Source organism: Carcharhinus amblyrhynchos, chromosome 26, assembly GCF_965287045.1.
Source record: "Carcharhinus amblyrhynchos chromosome 26, sCarAmb.v2.hapA, whole genome shotgun sequence".
Lineage (NCBI taxonomy): Eukaryota > Metazoa > Chordata > Chondrichthyes > Carcharhiniformes > Carcharhinidae > Carcharhinus > Carcharhinus amblyrhynchos.
In genome coordinates this window covers 18833292-18859406 of record NC_137349.1, presented here as the reverse complement: position 1 = coordinate 18859406, position 26115 = coordinate 18833292, and the positions used below count along the sequence as shown (strand labels likewise).

At 40.1% G+C, this 26115-nt stretch overlaps 1 protein-coding gene across 4 annotated transcripts in view; it reads right to left on the bottom strand.

Annotated features, from left to right (window-relative positions):
* Positions 1-26115, bottom strand: part of LOC145358852 (casein kinase I) — a 98870-nt gene that overhangs the window by 29357 nt on the left and 43398 nt on the right. For all 4 annotated transcript variants that reach the window (XM_080213187.1, XM_080213189.1, XM_080213188.1 and 1 more), the window contains exons 3-5: positions 17878-17918; positions 12166-12235; positions 1877-2025 (exon numbers count right to left, since the gene is read on the bottom strand). In XM_080213187.1, the coding sequence (XP_080069313.1) occupies positions 1877-2025; positions 12166-12235; positions 17878-17918 (260 nt within the window). The remainder of the gene's footprint in view (positions 1-1876; positions 2026-12165; positions 12236-17877; positions 17919-26115) is intronic.

Here is a 26115-nt window from a genome sequence, read left to right as displayed (position 1 = left end):
GACTTATGAATATGTATGTGAATAAGCAGTTCTTTAATTATAGTTTGAGATGCACGTCAGACAAGTTCCAGCTCATTTATGAATTTGGAGTAATAAGATGCTTCTGTGTTTTCATAGAATCCTACAGTTCAGAAAGAGCCATTCAGTCCATCGAGTCTGCACAACAACAATCCCACACAGGCCTATCCCCATAACCTCACACATTTACCCTAGCTAGCCCCCTGACACTAAGGGGCAATTTAACATAGCCAAACCACCTAACCCGCACATCTTTGGACTACGGGAGGAAACTGGAGCACCTGAAGGAAACCCATGCAGACATGGGGAGAATGTGCAAACTCCACATAAACAGTGATCCAAGCTGGGGATTGAACCAGGGTCCCTGGTGTTGAGACAACGCTGTGCCACCATGCTGCCTAAAGACTATATTGTCTCCATGCCACTTTAAAAACAAGAGTTATAATTACACATTTAAGATCCTACCTTACCATCAGGGCTTTTTAAAAAAAATTATTTCCTCGGAGACTTGCTAATTTGGATGAGAAAGAGATGCTCAGCTGATATCAGTTACAGAGCTATCGTCAAACAATACAAATTAGCAACATGGATTTTGCAGTCAGTGGCAAGAGGATGGTACTCACTCTGACCTTGAAAAAATGCTGCTCACAAAGATCTAGCAACCTCCATCATGTCTCCTATTATAACATGGTACCCTAGTACCAGCCCCAAGGCATCTCTAACATCTGGGAAGAATGAAGTCAACAAGAACTGAGCAGTCACTCAAACTGAGGAATTCTCTCAGACAGAAAAGAGAGAGCACTGATTTTCATCAGTTTACAAAGAGTAAAACAAAAATTGGGACACACGAGCTTAAGGTAGCAGCTGCAACACCCAATTCTTTCAAATTTCACTTGAACAATTTATTTGGAGGTGAGCAAGGAAACTGTCTGGAAGATATATACACCTTTAGCTATAACAGAAATGAATTATGTTCTCCAAGGGTCATAGAAACATAACATCCCATCCCAGAGAGCTCTGGGGTTTTAAGACACAGGGAGAAAGTATCCTTTTGCACAGTTCCTCAAAAGTTTAGTTTCTGCCAAGTCTCTGAAATGACCAGTGACAGTGTTTATTAAAACACTATTTTACTTCTCAAATAAAACTGACTTTAAACAACTGGAAAGGCACGACTGAAACTAACAAACTTTCAATGATTTTGGATTCTTTGAAGAGTGAGTTCTGGATATGTAACATTCCCACAAAATCAAACAAGGAAAAGTTCCATGATGTTAAATTGGAAATTCTACAAATTACCATGCCTCTTGAACACTTGTGGTTATCCTTGTAGTACTTTAGAAATGTTAGTAATAGAATACTCAGAATAAACAGTTGACTGTTCACTTTTTTCCAGCCTTAGTCCATGCAATATAATCAGTGAGACAAAATGCTAGCTTTCAGGCCGCCTCGTGTCAACAATTTTAAAATAGGGCAAAAGGAGACTGGAACAACATCAGTTATATATATTTCTCTTTAAATACTGGGGCTGAAATAATGCAGTAAAACATTTTCCTTTCACGACTTTAAATTCCACTATTACCGTGGTACACTGTATTTTACAAAATGTACTCTTCTGCTTACGAGTCTGTACCAAAGAATCTATATGCTGATAATTGTACGTTAAAAAAAATTTAAGACCCTACCCCAATAGCTTGTTAAAAATACAATATGAATGCATACCACTTAGCAGCTGAATTCATTGCTTTAACATGTGCCACACTACATCATAATTTAGCATAATGTACAGTATTCATTCATTTATGCTTGTATAAACAGAAACCAACTAACAATTACCAATAATTTGGTAAATTGTACTTACCAACTGTATAGCTATCATTAATACGGTTTTAATGGAAAACGTTCGATCACAAAGATCAAATAAATCCTCCAAGCTAGGTCCCAGCAATTCTAGTACCATGGCATTGTATTTTCCACAAGGGCCAAAGTAGTAAACCTGAGGAATTCCCTCTGTTTTCGAAAGGAAAGAAAAAGTACATTGGTGAACAGTTTATGACAAGCTCCACTTCATAAAATTATGGTCTAGTGGTATTATCACTAGACTATTAATCCAGAAACTCAGCTAATGTTGAGGACTGGGGTTCAAATCCCACCACAGCAGATGGTGAATTTGAATTCAATAAATATCTGGAATTAAGAATCTACTGATGGCCCTGAAACCTTTGTTGATTGTCGTAAAAGATCCATCTGATTCATTAATGTTCAACAGGGAAGGAATCTGCTGTCCTTACCCAGTGTAGCCTACACATGACTCCAGAGTCACAGCAATGTGGTTGGCTCTCAACTGACCTCCGTTGGCGACTAGGGATGGGCAATAAATGCTGGCCAGCCAGAACACCCATCTCCCATGAATGGGTAAAACACAAAACGCAATACTACTAAGAATATGCATAACGTCAAGAGTATCCTGAACAATAGCTATATTACAATATCATAATATCTAATGCAAACATCAAGATAGTGGATTCTAGTTCCTAGAAGACTTTTTGATACTCATTTTTCTTTGAGTTGATTAAACAAAAAGTAGGTTCAATGAAGGCAAGGACAGTGCCTTCCAGGCTGAGCCAAGCACAATTAGAGTGGTTCTAGAAATGGAAAACATAGCTGCATCGTGTTGCCTCTAGATCCTGGCCTAATTTTTAAGCTCTCCTATTTGATTAAGAACATGGGGGGAGTGCTCAAAAAGATGTGTTTCAGGACTTCCAGGACCATCTCCAGGAATATGCCATTTATGTCTTTTATAAGCTTTAACAGAATTCGTCAACTGAGGGCAGGTTTAGCCTGGGGGGGAAAAAAGCCTCTAAACCTTGCTAGGGCAAGTTGAAATCATAGAATCCCACCATGCAGAAGGAGGCCATTCGGGCAAGTGAGTCTGCACCAACCACAATCCCACCCGGGCCCCATCCCCACAACCCTATGCATTTACCTGGCTAGTCCTCCTGACACTAAGGAACAAATCAACATGGCCTATCCACCTAACCCGCGCATCTTTGGACTGTAGAAGGAAACCAGAGCTCCTAGAGGAAACCCACGCAGACACGTGTAAATTCCACACACTGACCCAAGCTGGGAATCGAAGCCGGGTCCCTGGCACTGTGAGGCAGCAGTGCTAACCACTGCGCCGCCCTTTAATTGCTTACATTCTACTTAGCATCTGTAAGCAGAAAAGATGATAATACCAAGTGCATAATGGTTCACTAGATTGATTCCTGAGATGAGGGCTGTTTTATGAGGAGAGTGTGGGTAGAATGGGCCTATGTTCTTTGGAGTTTAGCAGAATGAGACACAATCAAGTTAAAACAATTTTGAGAGCTTGACAGTAGATGCTGAGAGATTGCCCTTTCTGGCCAAAGAGTACAGAGATAGGGTACATAGTTTTAGGAAAGGGAGCCAGACATAAGAAGAGAGGAGAAATGTTTGCATTCACTGGGGTGTGAAACTTCAAAACTTTTTTATCCAAGATAAAAAAGGCTGATACCGGAGGTGAGGGGGTTGGACTATGAAGAGAGACTAAATAGACCGGGTCTGTACTTGTTGGAGTTTAGAAGGATGAGGGGGGATCTTATAGAGATGTATAAGATAACGAAGGGGATGGATAGGGTAGAGGTAGAAAGATTCTTCCTGCTCAGAAAGGACAGCAGGACTAGTGGGCACAGCCTCAAGATAAGCCGGGGGGGGGGGGGGGGGGGCCAGTTTAGAACGGAGTTGAGGAGGAACTTTTTCACTCAAAGGGTGGTGAATCTCTGGGATTCTCTGCCCATTGAAGTGGCGGAGGCTACCTCGCTAAGAATATTTAAGTCATGGGTAGATAGGTTTTTGGTAGGCAAGGGAATTAAGGGTTATGGGGAGAAAGCGGGAAAGTGGAACTGAGCCACTTCAGATCAGCCATGATCTTATTGAATGGCGGGGCAGGCTCGAAGGGCTAGATGGCCTACTCCTGCTCCTACTTCTTATGTTCTTAAGAAGATGGATGCCTAGTTGACAAGTACACTCAAAGCAGAAATTGACAGATCTTCAGGCATTAAGACAAGCAAGAAAATGGGGATGGGGAGACAAGTTGAGTGGAAGTAGAACATTATCTTACTGAAGGGAAAACCAGGCTTGATAAGGCACATTGCTCATGCCTACTGCTTATGCTTTAATGCATATATACTATGTATATGAAAAGCAAAATCAAATTTTCTCCTGAGAATTGTGACCTATTTTCACAACTTGAATGCTATTGCACCAGCAATATTTCACACAATACAGAGGACATGAAAAGAAATCAACAACTTCTACAGAAATTGTTGCATAAAACCTCTGTATACAGTACTTTAGAAAATATATTGAAATTAGCACATTGTCATAACCAAATAAACTTAATTTACAATTATAGTAATTTTAGCTGAACTACTTACCATTTCAAATATAGTAAACAGTATGAACCAGCATTTCGTAATGCTTTGTGTGTCTAATAAAATTTAAAGAATTTAGAATATAGTGAGACAGTTTATCAGATTGAGTTGAAATGTTAAGTGGTCAGGTGGAGTAGGTGACAAGGGCAGAGGAAAATTCCACTTTGGAACCCTCTTCATGATTCAGAGTAATTGCACTGAGTGCTGCTCAGCCACAATGATGGATTAGGCTCGTTTGTACGAAGTTAACTGATCTCAAACGGGATTAGTAAGGGTGTTACAATTAGCCTCAACATGTCACAGACTGGAAGGAACATTCAGACAGGATATACGTATTCAAAACATTGGTTCCTTGATTTTTTTTAAAAATAAGGTCACTAACAGGTAATAAGGTTAGAGATATCAAACATGGTTAAGAATGTTCTGTATTCTCTGCATATGAGACAGAAACCAAAGAAAGCATATGAACTGTACAGTAGGGGGCAGTAGTCAGCATAGAATCCCTACAGTGTAGAAGGAGGCCATTTGGCCCATCAAGCCTGCACCGACAACAGGCCCTATCCTCACAAGCCCATGTATTTACCTGCTCATCCCCCTGATGCTAAGGGGCAACTTAGCATGCCCAATCCACCTAACCTGCATATCTTTGGACTGTGCAAGAAACTAGAGCACCCGGAGGAAATCCATACTGACCCGAGACTGCAAGTGAACCGAGGCCCCTGGTGTGGGAGGCAGCAGTGCTAACCACTATGCCACCATGCAATCCTACCCCAGTTGAATAAGTGCATCAAGGTCAATATGGTTGTGGTCTAGTTAGCACTAATGGTGCTACATCATTTCTGGAGTTATTAGACAAAACAACAGTGAAATACTGACCCTTATAAAGTGGGGCATTACAGAAACAAATGTATGCAATTCACTTTATTCCTTCTTTCTGCCAAAAGCTAACTGGCTGAACATATGAACATACAAACCAGAGCAGATGCAGGCAATTGAGTCCCTCAAGCCTGCTCTGCCATTCAATAGGATCATGGCTGGTCAATTTGTATTTCAAATTCCACATTTCCATCTATCCCTGATAACCTTAGATTCTTGTTGGGCAAGGGGCATCTACCCTGCCTGAAGAATATTCATGCCCCGTTTCCATGCTCTGAGGCATAGAGTTCCAAAATCTCTCAACCCTCAAAAATAATTCTCCTCATCTCTGCCCTAAAAGGAAGATTCCTAATTTTAAAACAGAGCCCCTTGTTCTGGACTCACCTACAAGGCAAAGATCCTTTTCACATCCACCTTTTCACGACTGCCAGGATCTTACTCACCCCTCACTTTTCTAGAATCCAGTAGGAACAAGTGCAACCTTTCCTCATAAGGCAATCTGTGCTTTCCAGGTAGCAATCTAGTAAACCTCTTCTGAACCACCTCTAATGCACTTACATCCTTCCTTAAATAAGGAGACCAAAATTGCACACAGTATTCCAAATGTGCTCACCCAATGCCCTGTATAACTGAAGTAAAATATCCTTACTTTTATGTTCAATTCCTCTCAATGTTTAGCATTGCTGCCTCACAGTGCCAGGGACCTGGGTTCAACTCCTGGCTTGGTCACTATGTGTGGAGTTTGCACATTTTGTGCCTGCATGGGTTTCCTCACACAATTCAAAGATGTGCAGCTTAGGTGGATTAGCCATGCGAAATTCCCTCAGTGTACCCGAACAGGCGCCGGAGTGTGGCGACTAGGGGATTTTCACAGTAACTTCATTACAGAACGAATGCAAGCCTATTTGTGAATAATAAATAAAAAATAAAGTACAGCATTCCATTAGCCTTTTTAATTATTTATTGTATCTACATATTAACTTGAGGTCATACAGTAGAATATGCACCTGGGGAGGCGATGGCACGTGATATTGTCACTGGAGTAGTAATCTAGAGACCAAGGGTAATGTTTTGAGAACCCAGGTTCAAATCCTATCATGGCAGATGGCAGAATTTGAATTCAATAAAATCCTGTAATTAGGAGTCTAATTATGGCCAAAAAACCATTGTTGATTGTTGCAAAAACCCAACCAGTTGAAGAAAGTCTGCTGTTCTTACTTGGTCTAACCTACATATGACTTCAGACCCACAGCAATGTGGCTGACTCTTAACTGAGGGGCTTGCTAGGCCATTTCAGAGGTCGGTTGTGTCCAATTGCTGCAAAGTCAATAAAAGGGAACGAAACCGGCAAACTATCCGGCATTGACCTAAGCATCAGGAATGACAACGGCAATCTCAGCTTCCAATATCCTCCTTCCTAACAACTGGGACCTGGTGCCAAAATTGGGAAGGCTACCTCTCAGACTAGTCAAGCAAAACCCTGACATAATCACAGTGAGACTGCTAAGAGTGCAGAACTCACTACAATAAGTAATCTAGGCAAACAACATCCAGTCTAAAAAACTGGTATTATTTTTAAAAGTCTGAAAAAGGATTACACTGCTGCATTTTGTTAATCTTTGATTGAAGCTAACTGAGCCTGAATTATAAAAGCAGCTTTCTAATCACAGAATCAGCAAGGGACATAGCTACTAACCAGCATAATTCAACAAATGGATTTGCTTAGTTTGAATTTGAATTTGAATTTATTTTTCTTGTAAAATCTCAACCAGAAGATTTTTACATATCCACCAGAGTATTTTAATAAATTTACATGCAGTTCTGTAAATTTATGTACTCATCGATGTAACACATGGATTAAAGGTAGTTCTAATTGGAGGGGTACTGCATGACATTCACTGTTGTAAGCTTATAAAAAGGTTCCTGGAACTTGTGGAACTACATTCCACCAGAAGTCAGCGTATCTAGTAGAGACATGAAACTTTGAAACAACAGCTCTACTAATCTTTTAGGTTGATTTATTATAAAAGTTTTGTTAACAGCCAATATTGAGATTGATATCCATCTGATGCATCATTACTTCGCAACTTCCAAGTCATTTAACACACAGATGGGTATATTTTCCAGCCAGAAAGCAATCAATTATAATGTTCTAAAAATCAGATCTATGGACTTTGTTCATGGAAAGTCAGGGCAAAGATAACCCCTCCTCTGTCTTTTCATCCAACTAAATACTGAGAAGATAGAAGTCATCATCTTCTGTCCCCTCCATGGCTTGGCTGTCAACTCAATTACTCAAGCCGCTGGGTGAGGCTAAACTAAACTGTTAGCAATTTGCCATCCTATCTGACTCAGAGCTAGCTGCTGCCCCATATCCTCTGTCACAAAGATCACCTACTTCCATCTCAATAACATTACTAATCTCCAAACTCCCACCCCTGTGTAACCACCATTAAAACCCAATCCTTTGTTACCTCTTGATTCAACTACTCCAATGTCCTTGCTGGCCTTCCATAAACTTGACTTACTCAAAACTCTACTGCTTTATTCTAACTTGAGTCACACCAACCTTCACTGATCATCCTTGTGTTTGTAAAGTTATATTGCTTCCCAGTCTAACAACACCTCTATTTTATAATTGCATTTTCTAATCCATCCACACCTTTCCCCCTTCCTATAGTCCTACAGTACCAATGGGTTTTGTTCTTTCAATTGTGGACTCTTGCACAATCTAGATTCATAGAATCCCTACAGTGCAGGTGGTTACTCAGCCCAACGAGTCTGCACAGTCCACAATTCTATCCAGGCCCTATTCCCATCACCCCATGCATTTACCTTAGCTAGCCCCCCTGACACCAAGGATAGATTTAGCATAATCAATCCATCTGACCAGCCCATCTTTTGGACTGTGGGAGGAAACTGGAGCAGCGGGAGGAAACCCGGGCAAACATGGGCAGAACATGCAAACTCCATACAGAGAGTGACCCAAGCCGGAAATCGAACCCGAGTCCCTGGTGCTATGAGGCAGAGTGCTAATCATTGTGCCACCCAAGATTCCTCTACCGTTGATGCCTGTATCTTCACTTGTCTAGGCCCTAGGCTCTGCAATTCCCCACTAAATCACTCCACCTCAGCCTCCTTAAAACTTATCTCTTTGACTAAGCTCTTGAACCCCTGTTGTAATATCTGCTCAATTGGCTCAGTGTCAAACTTTGTTTGATACTGCTATTCTGAAGTGCCCTGGATTGTTGAGATTTTACAAAAAATAGATTCTCAAAGGATATTTTAACACATTATGAATAAATTTAAGTACTATTTTGATTCAGTTCCTTGCTGGATCATTTGAGTTTTGTATATTAATCATAATTAAATGTAATCAAATAGTTTTAGCACATCAAATATTTGCCATGGGCTATCTTGTGCCTTTTGTTATAAGGCTGGAAAATAATCGGTGGGGATCCCTGGTGACCTCATGCATATCATATATCACGATCAGAATTGTTCATTTTCAGTATGTTATCCCATACATAGAACACGGGACAGCACAGTACGGTACAGTACAGGCCCTTCAGCCCTCAATATTGTGCCGAGCTATGTCCAAACCCAAGATCAAGCTACCCCACTTCCATAATTCTGGTGTGCTCCATGCGCCTATCCAATAACTTCTTGAAAGTTCCTAAAGTGTCTGACTCCACTATTATAGTAGGCAGTGTATTCCACACCCCAACCACTCAGTGAAGAATCTACCTCAGACTTCCCTCCTATATCTCCCATCATGAACCTCATAGTTATGCCCCCTAGTAGCAGCTACATCCACCCGAGGAAACAGTCTCTGCATGTCCATTCTATCTATCCCCCTCATCATCTTATAAACGTCTATTAAGTCGCCTCTCAAGCCCCTCCGCTCCCTCAACCTTTCCTTATTAAGACCTACCCTCCAAACAAAGCAACATCCTGGTAAATCTCCTCTGCACTCTCTCCAACGCTTCCACATCCTTCTTATGGCGAGGTGACCAGAACTGAATACAACATTCCAAATGTGCTCTCACCAACGTCCGGTATAGTTGCAGCATAACCCCACAGCTCAAACTCAAACCCCGTTAATAAACGCTAACACACTAAGTCTTCTTCACGTATCTATCCACTTGAGTGGCAACCTTCAGAGATCTGTGGACATGAACCCCAAGATCTGTTCCTCCACATTCCTCAGAACCCTGCTGTTGACCCTGTATATGCTATGAATAAGGACACTTCTTTTGCATCACACAAGGGACTGATAGGAGAAGAGAGAGAATGTTAAGCATAGCATTTCAGGAGTTTTGTTAGAATTATTTAACTTTCTTTCTAACCATCAGAGACAATAGCCTCCATATGTAACCTTTTAGGTAGTGCCTTCTGTTAATTCTTTTATTAAAAGCAAACTACCCTGTAATAAAATGTGGAGGAAAGGACAAAAAGTTCAAAGGGTACTTGGAGCAAATACCTATAAGCATACCAACAATTCCCAGAGAATTGAAAACAACATTTACAGAGAAACAATTCAAATTGATGCAAGGGAACACATGACTATTTAGTAATCAAAGATGCTAAATTTAAGACTATTATGAGCACAGATCAGAGGAGAACTAAAAAATTACAATTCTGGAAGCAGATCATGAGGTAATGAAACATTATAGAAAACAAAATTGTGGAAAAAATTAAAAAGGTGAAGCAATACATTAAATATTTGAAAGGAGTTTTAGTTAGGTTGCAGGGGGTAGAATATCCCAGAAACTCAACATTTAAAGTTTTATTTAGTAGTGTCACAAATGGGCTTACATTAACACTGTAATGAAGTGTGAAAACCCCCTAGTTGTCACACTCCAGTGCCTGTTCAGGTAGAGGGAGAATTTAGCAATGCCATTGCACCTAACCAGTGCATCTTTTGGATTTTGGGAGGAAGCCCATGCACACATGGGGAGAACTTGCAGACTCTGCACAGTGGCCCAAGCCAGGAATTGAACCCAGGTCCCTGGTGCTGAGAGGCAGAAGTGCTAACCACTCTGACACCACGCTGCCCCCATCAATTAGGAAAACAAAGTAAACTGACATGAGTGGAAAGGGAGGTCATGGAAAGTATTAGAAAGGTTGATGGACACATACAATTCTAAAATGCAGGCAGGCACTCGGTTGGAAAAATGAGAGTCAAACAGAGGAAAACTATGGTATAAGTTTTCCTTCCAAAATAACTTTGTCAATCTCCAATATTGACAGAATTCGTACAGTGCAGAAAGAGGTCATTCAATCCATCAAGGCTGCATTGACAACAATCCCATCCAGGCCCTACCCCATAACCTCCTGGTATTTATCCTGATATTCCCCTGACACTAAGGGCAATTTACCAAGGCTGCTTCACCTAATCTGCACATCTTTGGATTGTGAAACGAAACTGTCACAGAAACGGGGAGAATGTACAACCTCCTCACAGGCAACCCAGGCTGGAGGCACTGGTTAGCAATGCTAACCACCATGCCATCGGATCACCCATTGAGATCAAGATTGATCTGATCCACCTTTACTTCACAACTTTTAACAGATGGCTATGTTCCCCCAAACAGAAAGCTATCAATCAGAGCCAGGATTTTCCCAAACAAATTCTAAATGTCAAATTCACATGAAAACTGGAGTAAATTACACTGGTCTTTTTCTTTTTTTGTGGTACTTCAGAGAAGAATTGCCCACAATCTGTACATTGCAGCGTGATTCACTCCAGGAATCAGTGGGTTGGGCCTATCCCCAGGATGTAGTGCTGAACAGGCCACTGCGTATGCGCCAATGTCTCAACGTCGAGATCAGGCCACTGCGCATGCACTATTTGCTGGCCTCCCGATTGCTGGCCAGCCCTGCAATCCTTGCAACACCGACTCTCTCAACCCCCCGATTGCTCGTCCTCCCAAACATTCCTGGGCCAGCCCAAACTTTCAGCAGCAGCAGCAGCAACCCCCCCCCCGCCCCCCAACCAACCTAAATCACTGGCCTCCCTCTCTCCCTAACTACTGTGTGGCAGCCGGAATCTACTCCCACCGATCACCCTCCCAGAGGACCTGCCCCCTTAACTCTGCCTAATGCCAAAGTATCCCCTAGACATTAGCATTTTGCCCTTTGGGCATGTTGGGAGCCAGACCAGCACTGCCAATGTGCCAATGTTCTGGGCACAGCCTCTGGCACCAGACTCTCTGCCTACCAACCACTCCCCCCCCCCCCCCCCCCCCCACACACACACACACACACAACCGATTGCCACCCCTTCATTCCAGTGGGGTTGGGCTGCCAGCTCCTCCAGCGGACCCAGTATTATTTAAATTAGAATTTAATTAATAATAAATTAGAATCTGGGCTGACACTGCCGGATATCTGCTCTAGGAGACGCACTCGGGGCTGAAATTAGCACAGCGGGATAGGAAAATTGTCCCCCAGATCTTTAGACTTTGCTCATGATAAGTCAGAGGAAAGACAATTCCTCCTCCGCCTCCAATTTATGACACTGCCTTTTTGTCCAACTAAATATGGAGAAGACAGAAGTCTTTGTCTTCTGTATCCACTACAAAGTCCATTGCCAAGCTGCCGACTCCAGAGGAGTTGCTCTGCGTTCAAAAGCTTTCCTTTCCAATAAGAGTAAATACAAACCACTGGACAAAATCAAATATTCAGAAATCAACGTTTTTGAAAACAAAAATAGTCAAGATATTAGTTTTGTAAGCCACAGCTAGACAAAGGACAGGCATTTCCAATCAACTGCCTCAATCATGAGACAATTGTACATGCTTTCATTTCTTACCTGCATTGCCTAGCTGTTTGTAGAATCTGTACTCCAAATGAAGTTGTGGAGCCCTGGATTTTATAGGTTCCTAGGATAAATAATATTGGTAGCTTTAGAATTTGTTGAATGTAAGTTTTCACAGTTCATTCAAGTGATAAAGGATAATTTAGATAGACTTGAATTTGCCAAGCAGGTCAAATTAGTTTGACTTAAAACTTTAATCAGCTATGATTGTGACGGAACAGTCAAGTTTCTCCCTTTTACATATTCCAAGAAGATAGAATTCTTTTTCCAAAAGGCAAATAAATGCTGGAAATTAATCGCCCATGACAACAGGCGAAGTCAACTGATTGACAGCAAGAGTACAGCACTTTTGCTCTCCATGCTGAATAAATTATATAAACAAAGCATTAGCAATAAGAGAACCTGTTCAATAGCAAAGTGTACAATATGTCCTATCAGTATGCTATGAATCAGCAGTGACATAACAGGTTTAACCTCAAGTGATTATGGAATGAATTGCTGAGGCACAATAAGTTTTAGCTCTGACTAGACAACCGAACTGTTCAAGAAACTGCCATCATATTTTAATCCATATGGACCGATAATATTTGCATTGTCATAGTGCTCAGTAGATTCCTATGCATTATTCAATCTATAGAGTGGCCTGATGGTGTGGTATTCGCATATTTTAAGAGTACAGTGAGCATCCCATATGATCAAAATGACAATTAGTGATTGCAGTTAGAGGTCGTTGTGGATTTAATCCATAACCTGCTAGTCCAGAGATTGCAATATAGAAGTTACAGATTTCAGGTCTTAGGATAAATGGTATTCTTGTGGAAAGTGCTTTTCTCCATGAACATGGAAGCTTTGGGAAAATTCTTAACTATAAGATGACTTCTAGGTCAGAAGCAATTAGCTGAACAAAGTGTTAAAGGAACTCTACCATTTTGTACCCATTATACTCATCATCATAAATCACTTCACATTTAATTTGATTAATATAGGAATTTGCCAACTGTAATTGTCCGTAAACCTTTTTGACTTTACTTTCCTCAGGTATGAGATAAAAACACAGCTGGCAATTCACGCAGCTGCTTTAATTAATCATTACTGCCAAACAAAAGAGTAAAGCCACCAATGCTCTTGAGCAGGAATTTGCCATCAGCTCTGCTTTTCTCATCATCTCACTTTCCCCACCTTATATCAGTGAGGCAAGGTCAAAAACAGAGCTAGGTAAAACACCGAGCCACCCCATCCGCACACTAGTAGCCATAAGCATTCTGCTGCAAAACATTTACTCAAGTTAAAATATATAATTATTAATACTGCTCTTATAGACATAGGAGAGATAACGATTAGCTCAGGGGGCTTGTGTATTGGTAGGAAAGAAAAGGACACCTAACCTCTCAATCCCATTTTGTTTTTGCATGAGCATGACACCATCTGATAAGTCATTTTTAAAATGAAATACAGTAAAAATGAAACTCATACTACAATGTCAAGTATGCCTGGCAGCTAGTCATAAAGTAGTAGGAAGTATACAAAGGAACAAACTTTTAGGGAAATTATAAAGAGGTGCAAGAACTATTAATAATGGAGGGTTTCAATTATCCTACTACAGATTTGGAGAGCAATGGTTAGAAGGGGAAGAGTTTCTGAAATGCGTCCAACAGAAATTTCTTGAGCAATACATTTCCAGTCAGAAATTATCCTGGTTAATGCAGTGGATCAAGTGTCAGTGAGGGGACATTTCAGGAACAGTGATCATTAGACTGTGGAAAGAAGCAATCCAGTAAAAACATGTAATTGCAGGCTGATTTTAGTGAGTTGAGACATGATCTATTCTAGGTAAATTGAAATCAAAGACTGGCAGGCAAAATTGCATTCAAACAAGGGCAGCCTTCAAAATGAGATGGTTCAAGCTGAGGTACATCTCTATGACATGGGGCAACCAAAGCCAGAACTCCCTCAGTGACAAAACTGAAAGAGTAAAATGAAGTGAATAAAGGGGGCACATGATAAGGGATTGCTATACAGTAAAGTTCAGAGGGGAAGTTAAAAAAAGCAAACAAAAGGGTCAACAAAAGAGATTGGTAGCTAACATAAAAGAATCTAAAAGTATTTTACTCGCAAATAAACATTAAAATCAGCAATGGCGGGGGTGCTATTTAAGGACCAAATAGAAGTCATAAGCATTACTAAATGGACACTTCACGCCTGTCTTTACTAAGGAAATGCTACCAAAGTCAAAATGTAAGAATTTGTGATAGGCTAAAAATTGATAAAGGTACAAGAACGTTCATCTGTGCTTGATGATTCATGAGGACTGGATGAGGTGCATCTGAGGATTCAAAAGAAAGTAAAAAGATGGAAACTGTAGGGATTGGCTACAACTTTCTAATCCTTCTTAGATATACAATGGTGGTTTCAGAGGATTGGAGAATTATAAATGTTACATGCTTGTCCAAATAAATTGATACAGGGAAAAAAACTCAGCAGCTATTGACTAGTCACTTCAAAATCTGAGTGTGAGAGAGAGAGAGAGAGAATATGCGAGTGTGGCAAGTACAGGGAGGGGATTGCTTTAAGAAATGCTAATCTGGAGCAAAATTAACTGTTACTTACATAATGTGCACTAATTAAGGGAATCCACTATTGGTTAAAGGCAAATTATGTCTAAATAACTTCAGTTTTTTCAATGAAGTAACAGACAGATTTAATGAAGCTGCTATGGTGTACATGAGCTTTCAAAGCCGTTTGATGATAGCCCACACAAGTTTGTCTGAAGCCTGTGGAATAAAAAAGGGATAGTGGCGGCATGGATACAAAGTTGGCCAAGTAACAGGAACGCAGCAGTGAAAAGTTGTTTTCCAGACTGGACAAGGGGAACATCATTGTATAACCTAAGGGTCAGTACGAGAAACAGTTTTTTTGATCTATGTTATTGATTTGTACTTTAGTATTTCTCTCTTCTCGGCCTTTTGGCTAAGACCAAGTGTAGTATTGATATGCTGCACTTGGTTGGAGTCATTAGGTTACAGTTCAGCTTCATTTGAAGCAATTTTTTAAAGCAGCATCTAGGCCTTTTGGTTAAGATGCAAATAAGATCAAGCCTTGGAGGAGGAGCTACACCTACTCCAATCAGCTTGGATCATGTAGGTCAAGCCCAAGACAGGAGGTGAGAGCCCTGTCTTGTCAGCTTGGATCGGGAACGTCCCAACTTGTTGGGACTCAATTGGCTTTAATTTGACTTAATTGTATTGGGAAAAGAAAAAAAATAGATTTGTACTTTTGGTGTACAGAGCACCATTTCAACGTTTGAAGATGATAGAAAACTTACCAGCATAGTGAACTGTGACTTTTTAAAATTTGATTTGTCACAGGTAATAGTATTGTTTAAGGAGAGGGTACAGAACGTGTTATAGTCACAGTTAGGGTGTTGAGAAAGATCAAAAACAACATAAGGTAGGAGAATAGTGAAAGACTTCAAGAGAACATAGACAAACTGATGGAATGGACAGTCAAGTGGCAGATGTAATTAATGCAGAGAAATGCTAAATGATACAATTTAGTAGGAAGAACAAGGAGAGGCAATTTAAACTTCAGGATACAATTCTAAGGTTCATGAAGATGTAGCGACAACAGGTAGGACATGTGCACATATCACTGAAGGTGGTCGGACTGGTTGAGAAAGTAGCTAAGGCGGCACATGAGATCCTGACTTTTATAAATACAGTACAACAATAAGGAGCTTATTAACTTTTATAAAACACTAGTTTTGCCTCAACTGGAGCAGCATGTTCAAAGCTGGGCATCATACATTAGGAAGGATGTGAAAACTTTAGAGAGGGAGCAGAAAACATTTGCACAAACATTCCAGGGATGAGAATTTCAGTTTCATTGGGTAGATGGGAGAAGTTGTGGTTGTTTATGCTAGAGAAGGAGAGGCCGAGAGGGGATTTGATAGAGGTGTTCAAAATCATGGTTGGCAGAGTAGCTAGAAACTGTTCCCATAACACTAGGGTCAAAAACCAGAAGACAAAGTTAAAGTGATTGGCAAAGCAACCAAAGGCAGAAGGGAAAATCTTTCTTTTTTTAAAAAAGAAACGGAGCAAATGCTTATAATCTGGAATGCTTGGCTAAAAAAAAATGGTGAAGGCAGATTCAATTGTGGTTTCCAAAACACCTGAAGGGAATAAATTTTTTGGGCAGAGGTTCTGGACGAGTTGCTCTTGCGCAGGGCTGGCACCAGCTCAACAGGGCAAGCACAGTGGCAAGCACTGCTGCCCCACAGTACCAGGCAACTGGGATCAATTCCATGCACGCTCTCAATATATCGGCAAGGGTTTCTTCCCACAGTCCAAAAGGTATGCAGGTTAGGGTGACTGGCCATGCTAAATTGCCCCTTAGCATCCTAAAATGTGTGGGTTGGATGGATTAGCCATGTTAAAATGTGTGGGATTACAGTGGCAGGGTGGGAGAGAGTGGCTGGGTAAGATACTCCGTCAGAGAGTGGGTGCAGACTCGATGGACCAAACGGCTTCTTCTGCACTGTAGGGATTCTACGATTCAAAGAATTATTTTCAAGAAGGACATTGAAAAGGATAATTTTTAAAAAGATGTCTTGGGCAGCTCCGAAATGATTGCAATTAATCATACTGACTTAACTGCCCCGAACGGCTGCAGATGGAAGGCTACACTTAGAAGTTTCATGACGGGTGCTTAAATAGTGTGGTACTAGAATCAAGGCCGTACTATTTAGGAGTGGCACATTCATTCTTAAGTACAACTAAGTAGGTTTATGAAGGCAGTTTCTTTTCTTGGTGCCAATTCAGACAGTACAGTGGCTCAGTGGATTAGTACTGCTGCCTCACAGCGCCAGGGACCTGGGTTCGATTCCCGGCTTGGGTCACTGTGTGGAGTTTGCATATTCCTCGCTGTGTCCGCATGGGTTCCCTCCTGGTGCTCCGGTTTCCTCCCAAAGATGTGCGGATTAGGTGGATTGGCCATGTTAAATTGCCCCTTAGGGGACACACTAAACGTTTGGGGATAGGTCCTGGGTGGGATTGTGGTCAGTGCAGACTCAGTGGGTTGAATGGCCTCCTTCTGCACAACAGAATTCTATATTAAATTACCAGTTTTAATTACTTCAGCTCACATGACATGGGTTGATGTGAATACATGATCAGTAGATGGCAAGTCTACTATCAGAACTGGTCCATTTTCATATTAGAGTGTTTTCAGCACTGAACAAGGTGCATAACTCCCAAATTTTTCAAGTGTATCATCTGACAAAATTAAATCAGATTTAAAGTATTGGCATGTTTTGAAAATACACGTGCACGTCATATCCCAAAAAACATTAACACAATTTGATTATCTATATTGCATAGAATATTGTCTTATAACTAGGCAGAAGAATGTCACATTTCCTTACAGTGGAACACGCAAATTATGAATTCATGCTATCGTATCTGTAGTAATCATTGGTTTTACTTTACTGTATGCTAAGTATATATGCTCAGTACACATTAAACAATGGGACAGTGGATTTTCAACCTTTCCTCTCATTCAAACACATTGTTTGATATGGGTGTGCAGTTTTCAATATCTAAATTAAGATCACCGGTTGAGGGGTTTAGCATTATTGCTGCTATTTACAAATATTGCTGTCTTAATGTATGTATTATACCTAGGTACATATGGAAAATAAATACAACTTACCAGTTTGATGGCCACATATTCATTTGTGTACAAATTCTTTCCTGGATAAAAACAGACGAACGGAGCAATAAGATAAAATAATCTAAAAGATAATTCAATAGCAATGTATTACTGCTATTAATTCAGACTGACATGCAAATTCCTAATGTTCCAATTATAGAAAAAAAACATGTCAAATGATGGGTGGAGGTTTAGGTTAGGTTAGGTTAGGTTAGTTTCCTTCACTGCAATTCAGCAAAAATTGACCTGAGCAGCACAAAAGTTTACAAAAAATTTAAACAAATTTATTTCATGCAAATCGAGTTTCCGCAATTATTTGTGTGACTTTAAAAAACACTGCCCATGCTCCCAAATCTTATTCATTGTGAATTTCCACTAATTGCACCTGCTGGTTGTTGTTCAAGAAGACTCTTACTTTGAAGCTTTAAAAAAATGATGATACAGGACAACAGTAACCACGTTTTGCAAGCTTGGTCTGGATTTTACAGTGATAAGAATAATGAGTCATGACTGTGTGAAACATGTTGATGACAGGAACCTCTGTCATCAACATGTGCAGTTAAAACCAGAAATCTATACACGTTGCTGGCATTGATTCCCCACTCTCCACAGGGTACACTATTAATATACCCAGATGGACATCTATAAAAATCACCACATTAACATAAACATCCACTTTTTAAATAATAGTTACTTAAAAGTTGCACCTCAGTGTATGATGTGTAACTGGATTTTTAAGTGTGCTAGATCAGAATTACTGATTAATGATTCCTCTAACCCTGAAAAGCTAAATTTATATTTGTGGAATACTTAATTTCACAATTCTATGGATGTTTGTTCAAAGCGCAGCTTCTACATTAATCCCACGTGTATGGACCAACCTTCGTTTCAACATCTGTGAAATTATATGAATGAATGAGGAAACTTGCTTAATGCTTCTTGGCTTGCTGAATTTAATTGGCTGCTTTGCCTATTTGAAGTCATTATCGTTATACATCAGGAGATCCCCTTTAGATGCTGTCTAAATGAAATTAATGTCAGTAAAAAGGAAACCTATTGTTACATCTTTGCGGGCAGATTACTTTGGAGGTCAGTGGCATGCACCATCATTTTGGTACCAACATCAAATTCCAGGCAATTTTTTTTTCACTACCATACAGCAATATAACTAGTAAATAGCTCTATATAGTTTTCCAAAGCCAATTATTTAAAACCAGGTTACTCACAGGCAGCAAACTACACAGATTAAAAGGTTTATTTTGCAATAACCCCATTTTCATTCATTAATAAAACTGTACAAAATTACCACCTTTTTAAATTCTTTGAAATGAAAAGGTTTGTGTAATTATATTCTAAAACTGCCAGGAGTGTACTGATTCATGATAAATTTTACTATCGCAGAATGCAAATGCATTTGACTAGAAACTTGGTGAAATATGTTTCTCAAAACAAGCTAATTTTTGAACCTAAATCTACACTCGATTAACAACAGCACCCAAAACCGAATCTCTGTGTACAAGAATAAATACTGGTAATAATTTCAATATTATAGAACATCTGTTTGGTTGTCTTCTCAAAATACTATTTGCAACTGTGGGAAAGAACATTCTAATGTCTTGGCCAACAGTTGCCCAATAGCCAACAAACTGGATGCCATGTTTTGAAGCTACAATAGTGAAAGCATTTCAAAAAATACATTATTGGCTTATAGAATGTTTTATATGTTTAAGTTCTCTCTAAGTTATGTCAAGAGGGGCTGTTCTAAAATTATCTCTGGTCTTCGTGAAATTACATCTGTAGCCATATCTATGGTCTTACCTTCCTCATTGTAAAATAAGTTATTGGTAGGAATGCAAAGGATAAATCCAAGGTTAATAGTAGAATTACAGAGACAGGAGTATGAAGGAGGTGAAATACCTTTGAAAAGAGTGGTGATTTAAACTAAGATTTAATATAAAGACTTGTAGAAATTGGATTTAGATAAATATTCATGTACAAAATTCAATAACCAGAGCTCATGGTTTCAATTTAACAATGGCAGGAGTGTCTGGCTAGATTCACAAAGGAGACTACACAATTCCTGACGGTAAACAGGACCAGAGTTACTTGATTTGGAAATGATTCAGTGCATTCGTGAGAAATTGTATAGTCGGCTATCTTCCCTCAAACTTGTCACCATTTCTTAAAACAGCAACTTATTTAAATCTTTGCAGAGGCAGTTCATATACAAAAATAAGCTAAATAGCTGATACTTTATGTCGAACGAGGCAAAATATCCTCCGCAATTACAGTAATTTCCACATATGGCAATTTTACTCTACGCAAGGCCTTCTGCATTCAAGATGCATTCTTTTACTTTACTGTTTATTGTATTCATGTTTCCAGATGAAATACATACAAGGATGATAAAAATGCCTTCTCATTTGACTTGATAAAAATCACTAAACTGTGGAAAAACAAGCCAACTCCAAAACTCAAAATGAAGAATAATATTCTAAAAATAAACTTCTAGGGTACTGTAATTACTAAGTCAAATTCAAACCATTTTTTTGACTTGTACCTGAAAAAGAAAATTGTTTTAGCTTCTGAAGTATCAAGTTTAAGTCTCAAATAAAGTGTTAGTGATAAATAAAGTTTAGACATTTCATTAAAATAGGTCAAAAGATCAAGTTCCCAGGTATTGGTTATTTTAGTTTCTAACTTGCGGTAGTGGGGTTTGGAGAACGATGATGAAAGTAAAATTTAAATTTTTTTTTGTTTAATCTTTGCAACAATTGTATCAAAAGTCGTGTTTTAAAAATTCTGAATTGTTTCACCTCACACAACTTTCCTGTGGCCTCTAGTTAAAAATAATAAATCATTACTTGAATGAAAACTAAACATTTTCAACACTCGTTCTAAAGTTTCGGCACTTTCGAGCAGTGTTTGATGCTGGAAATAATTTTACGTTAGTTGTGTCTTTATCGGCAATTCTAGTTTTTATCTTCACTTTTGTTAGCTTTAGTCTTTTGCTTCGGAGGAGGACAGCAAAGTCCACTGGGAAGATGAGCAAACTGACCACAACATCATGGAGGAGTCGATTCAAATGGATGGGGGTAAAAAACAATGTAGGGTAACGATAGGAGAAATATGGCCAAGGAAGTAGATACAGTTCTCTGCAGTCATGACTGGGAGTACCAAAGGTTGTGTTTGTTGACTGCTTGGTGCCACAAGTTCAGGACATCTCTTTTCATGGTTGAAAATCTGGCGGTAGGGGGGGTTGGGACGCAATCCAGTTATGATCAGCAACAAACACTGGTAAATTTAGGCACAGATTATTAGATCTAGTTTAATTCATTATTTGAACCATGTTACAGTTATAATGTAACCCATGATAACATGCTGCAAGGATCAGCTGACCCAATAGACAACGTAACCAATGGCAAAGTGGTGTGGTGGTCAGCTGACCTGGATAGATAGAAAGCAGATGGGGACGATGGGGAATATTTGTGGCTAAGGGTGTAGCCCAAGTGGCGGTGTGATGAAGTTTCTTTATTAAACCATTTCTTTGATTTACTTTGTGAAGTTAGTTCTTTTACTGCTGGCAACTGGAGTATCCTTACTGCCGAATGAACAAAATCATGTTCAATCTGGTGCAGGACAAGCAAATTAGAGAGCTGAACATTTGGTTAAAAGGAGTGGTGTGGGGCACTGGCAGTGGTATTGGAACTGTACTGTTGAGATGATTCCACATGAACTGGGTCAGTCCTAGCAGCAAAGAAAAACAGGATAGTCACAAAGATTTTAAACAAATAAATTATGGGGAGTTGGGGAGGGCTTAAGTGAGAAAGGCAGTAAATAGGATGATAATTAAAAAACCACCGAAAGGGAAGGAAGTAGAGCAAATGTCAGGAAAACTAAAAGTCATAATGAAATTAAAGCAGAAGAGGTAAATTAAAAACACGTAAAACACTGGCAAAGGAGAGTAAGGTGCAAATTCAATTTGGAGGATATAACATGGTAGCCATTACTGAGACGGGGAACTACTTGGGTTTATAAAAAAGGTGTTTGCCAGACTTATCCAGTCTATAGGAAAGATAGGGAAAATTGTTGAGACACTGAAGTAAATCTAAGTTATTAATGAGAAAATTGCTTCAATGTAAAGAAATATAACGAGGTAACTGTCGGGTGAATCGGTTGGACTGAAACCTGGTGTTGTCAGACTTTTTACTGTTTATCCCAGTCCAACGCTGGCACATCCACATCTTGCCTGCAGAAGGCAGAGAGTGGTTGTGGATGGGTCTTTTTCTGCATGGAGGTCAGTCACTAGTGGAGTGCCCCAGGGATCTGTTCCAGGACCCTTGCTGTTTGTCATTTTCATAAATGACCTGGATGAGGAAGTGGAGGGATGGGTTAGTAAGTTCGCCGACGATACGAAGGTTGGTGGTGTTCTGGGTGGTCTGGAGGGATGTCAGAAGTTGCAGCGGGACATAGATAGGATGCAGGACTGGGCGGAGAAGTGGCAGATGGACTTCAACGCAGATAAATGTGTAGTGGTCCATTTTGGCAGGACCAGTGGGATGAACGAGTACACTATCAAGGGTAGGAGTCTTAGCTGTGTTGAAGAGCAGAAGGATCTTGGGATCCGGGTCCATCGGACTCTTAAATCGTCTTCGCAGGTGGAGGATGTGGTCAAGAAGGCATATGATGTACTGGCCCTCATGAATCGAGGGATTGCGTTTAGGAGTCGGGAGGTAATGCTGCAACTTTATAGGACCCTTGTCAGACCCCACTTGGAGTACTGTGCGCAGTTCTGGTCGCCTCACTACAGGAAGGACATGGAAGCTATTGAGAGGGTGCAGAGGAGATTTACAAGGATGTTGCCTGGATTGGGAGGCATGCCTTATGAAGATAGGTTGAGGGAGCTGGGACTCTTCTCCCCAGAGAGACGAAGGTTGAGAGGCGACCTGATAGAGGTTTATAAGATGTTGAGAGGAATAGATAGGGTAGATTCTCAGAGGCTATTTCCCCGGGCTGAAATGGTCGCTGCGAGAGGACACAGATTTAAGGTGTGGGGAGGCAAGTACAGAGGTGATGTTAGGGGTAAGTTTTTCACTCAGAGGGTGGGGAGTGAATGGAATCGGCTGCCGTCAGTGGTGGTGGAGGCGAACTCGCTGGGGTCTTTTAAAAGACTTCTGGATGAGTATATGGGATTGGGGGTTATAGATGGGTCTATGGCTTAGTAGGTATAGAAGTGACCGGCGCAACTTGTGGGCCGAAGGGCCTGTTTGTGCTGTGGTGTTCTATGTTCTATGTAATCAGGCAGAGATGACTATGGGTAGAATTAAAAAAAAAGAAAGGATTTAGTAATATAGTGACAGTTGTGTAGAGGATCCCCTGTAGCAGTTGCAAATTGTATAAACACAAAGATTACAATGTAAAGGCAGAGTGGTCTTGAATTTTCACAAAGACTGGGGTAAACAGTACTGAAAGTAGTCAAAGCAGTGAATTTCTTGAGCATGTCTGGGATAATTTACTGCAGCAACATGTCCTAACGTCCTAAAACCAACAAGGGAGTATATAATGCTAGATTTCATAATAATTTAATTAACAGCTGAATGGTGCATGATCAAGTAGCCAATAGCAATGACAACATATAATATGTAACAGTGAGGATTGTAAACAGATCTATGGATGACTGAAGAGATGAGACAGAGGCAGCCTGTGGTAAACCAGACAAATCTGTTTTTTTTAAAATAGATTTTTAAAAAATATAGAATCCCTACAGTGCAAATTATTGGGAAATTGGTTGAGCAGCAGGAGACAGAATTATCATAGGTAGGTACATTAATTGGTAAAATGTGTCTGGGGCTTCAATGTGGATAGAAAGCCACATATCCAAATATACCAATGACACAACAGATGGACAGCACTGCAAGCAAAAGATGGAATTACAAAGTAAATTGATAGGTTAAGAGAATGGGCAAAAATGTGGCAAACTGATTTCAACTGAAGCAGATTTCAACTACAGTCATCCATTTCAGACTAAAGGAAAATAGGAAAGGATTCTTCACAATTAGCAAAAAGCTAGAAAGAAGTCCAAGGGGACTTGGATATCCAGATAAACAGATCACTAAAATGTCAGGAACAGATACAGAAAATAATCAAAATCACAGAATCCCATCTGTGTAGAAGAGGCCATTTGGCTCATCAAGTCTGCACCGATTCTCTGACAGATCATCTCACTCAGGTCCTATCCCTGTAACCCATTTGCCATAGCTAATTCACCTAACCTACAATCTTGGGACACTAAGGGGCAATTTACCACGACCAATCCACTTAAGCGGCATATCTTTTGGACTGCAGTAGGAAACTGGAGCACCCAGGGGAAACCCACAGATGTGGGGAGAACATGCAAACTCCACACAGACAGTCAGAGACAGGAATCAAACCTGGGTCCCTGGCACCACGAGGCAGCAGTGCTAACCACTGTGAAACACCTGGTGGAACATTGGTCTTAATACCTGGAAGAATATAGTACAGGGAGATAGAAGTCTATGGATAGACCTACACAAGCAGGGTCTATACAAAGTGGTTAGCACTGCTGCTCACAGTGCCTAGCGTGTTTGATTCCTGACTTGAGTCACTGTCTGTGCAGAGTTTGCACATTCTTCCTATGTCTGCATGGGTTTCTTCCGGGTGTTCTGGTTTCCTCCCATAGTCCAAAGATGTGCTGGGTAGGTGCATTAGCCATGCTAAATTCTCCCTCAGTTTACCCAAACAGGCGCCAGAGTGTGACAACTAGGGGAATTTCACAGTAACTTCATTGCAGTGTGAATATAAACCTGACTTGTGACTTATAAATAAAACTTTAAACCAAGTTGGAATATTGAGCAGTTCTGGACACCACAGCTTGGGAAAGTAAAGTCACAGTCCCAGATGACTGCAGGCTCCATTTGAGGGGAGAGAGTTGACTGGTGGTGATTTAATCTGAGGATCACCATGCCTCAGATGAAGGGCAAGGTTGAGAAGGTAGGCCTCCATGAATAATCTCAGCCAGTGCGAAATTGAACCCATACTGTTGGCGTTGTTCTGCACCACAAACCAGCCAACTGAACTAAGCCACCTCCCATTAGAAAGATATATTGGAGGGAACACAGCATAAGTTTACCAAAATGGTACCTGGACATCCAAGGGTTAAATTACAAAGCGAGATTACACAACTAGAGTTGTATTCTCTGAAATGTAAAAGTTTAAGGGGTGAATTGACTTTTTTTTTCAGGATTTTAAAGTGAACAGATGATAGAGGGGATTACTACTGGTGGTTAAGAAATCTAGAACCAGGCGACAGTGACTAAAAATTAAATGCAAGAGTCAAATGAGGAAAAACGTCACAAACAAAAAAGGTGGCAGAAGTTTGGAACTCTCTTTCACAAATGATGCTAAAGCAATTATTAATTTTAGATTTTTGCTATTTGAAGACATTAACGGGATACAGAACAAAGGCAGCGTATTGAGTGAGGTCACATATCTGCCACAACCTCAGCAAATGGGGAAAACAGCCTTAAATGGCTAAATGGCCTCCTTTGTTTTCTGTGCACACTTTAATATTAATTCAAACTGAAGCATTAACTTCTGAGCATTATTTACAATGCTTAAGATAACAAAAATTGCATACAAAATTTAAAGAAACTTGATACCAAATTTAGTCCCAATAGAAACATGGGAGCTTTAGTCGAATATCCCCATTTTAGGTGATGAAACCATTTAAGAGGCTACATTTTGAAAGATCGCCCTTGAAGACAAATAATGCATTAAAATTTTAATTGACCTGAAAATCATTCTGAATTTATATGATACAGTATTAAAATACTTAATCAGGTTTCAACAAAGCGACGCATCGCTACCCTTTCAACACTAAATAACAAAAAGATAGTAGCAAAGAGAAATGGGGTTGTGCATTAGAGTATTTAGAATCAATCTTCAACTCAGCAGAGCTTCTGGTATTTAGCTTTATTATATATACTGAGTAAAAAAAAAAGGACAATGCAGTCAGGATCACAGTATTGCCAGAGGCTTGGGAGGAGTTTTGTTTTAAAAGATATCGAACTTAAATACCACGGGGGTCTTGACTTAGACATTTAACCAAAATGATTAAGATAGTTCGACCATTTCAAAGTTTGACTTTGAACTCATCTCTAAGAGTCAATCTGAATTTCAAGGTTGAATTTTAGATTTATTTGGAAAAGAGAAAGTAAC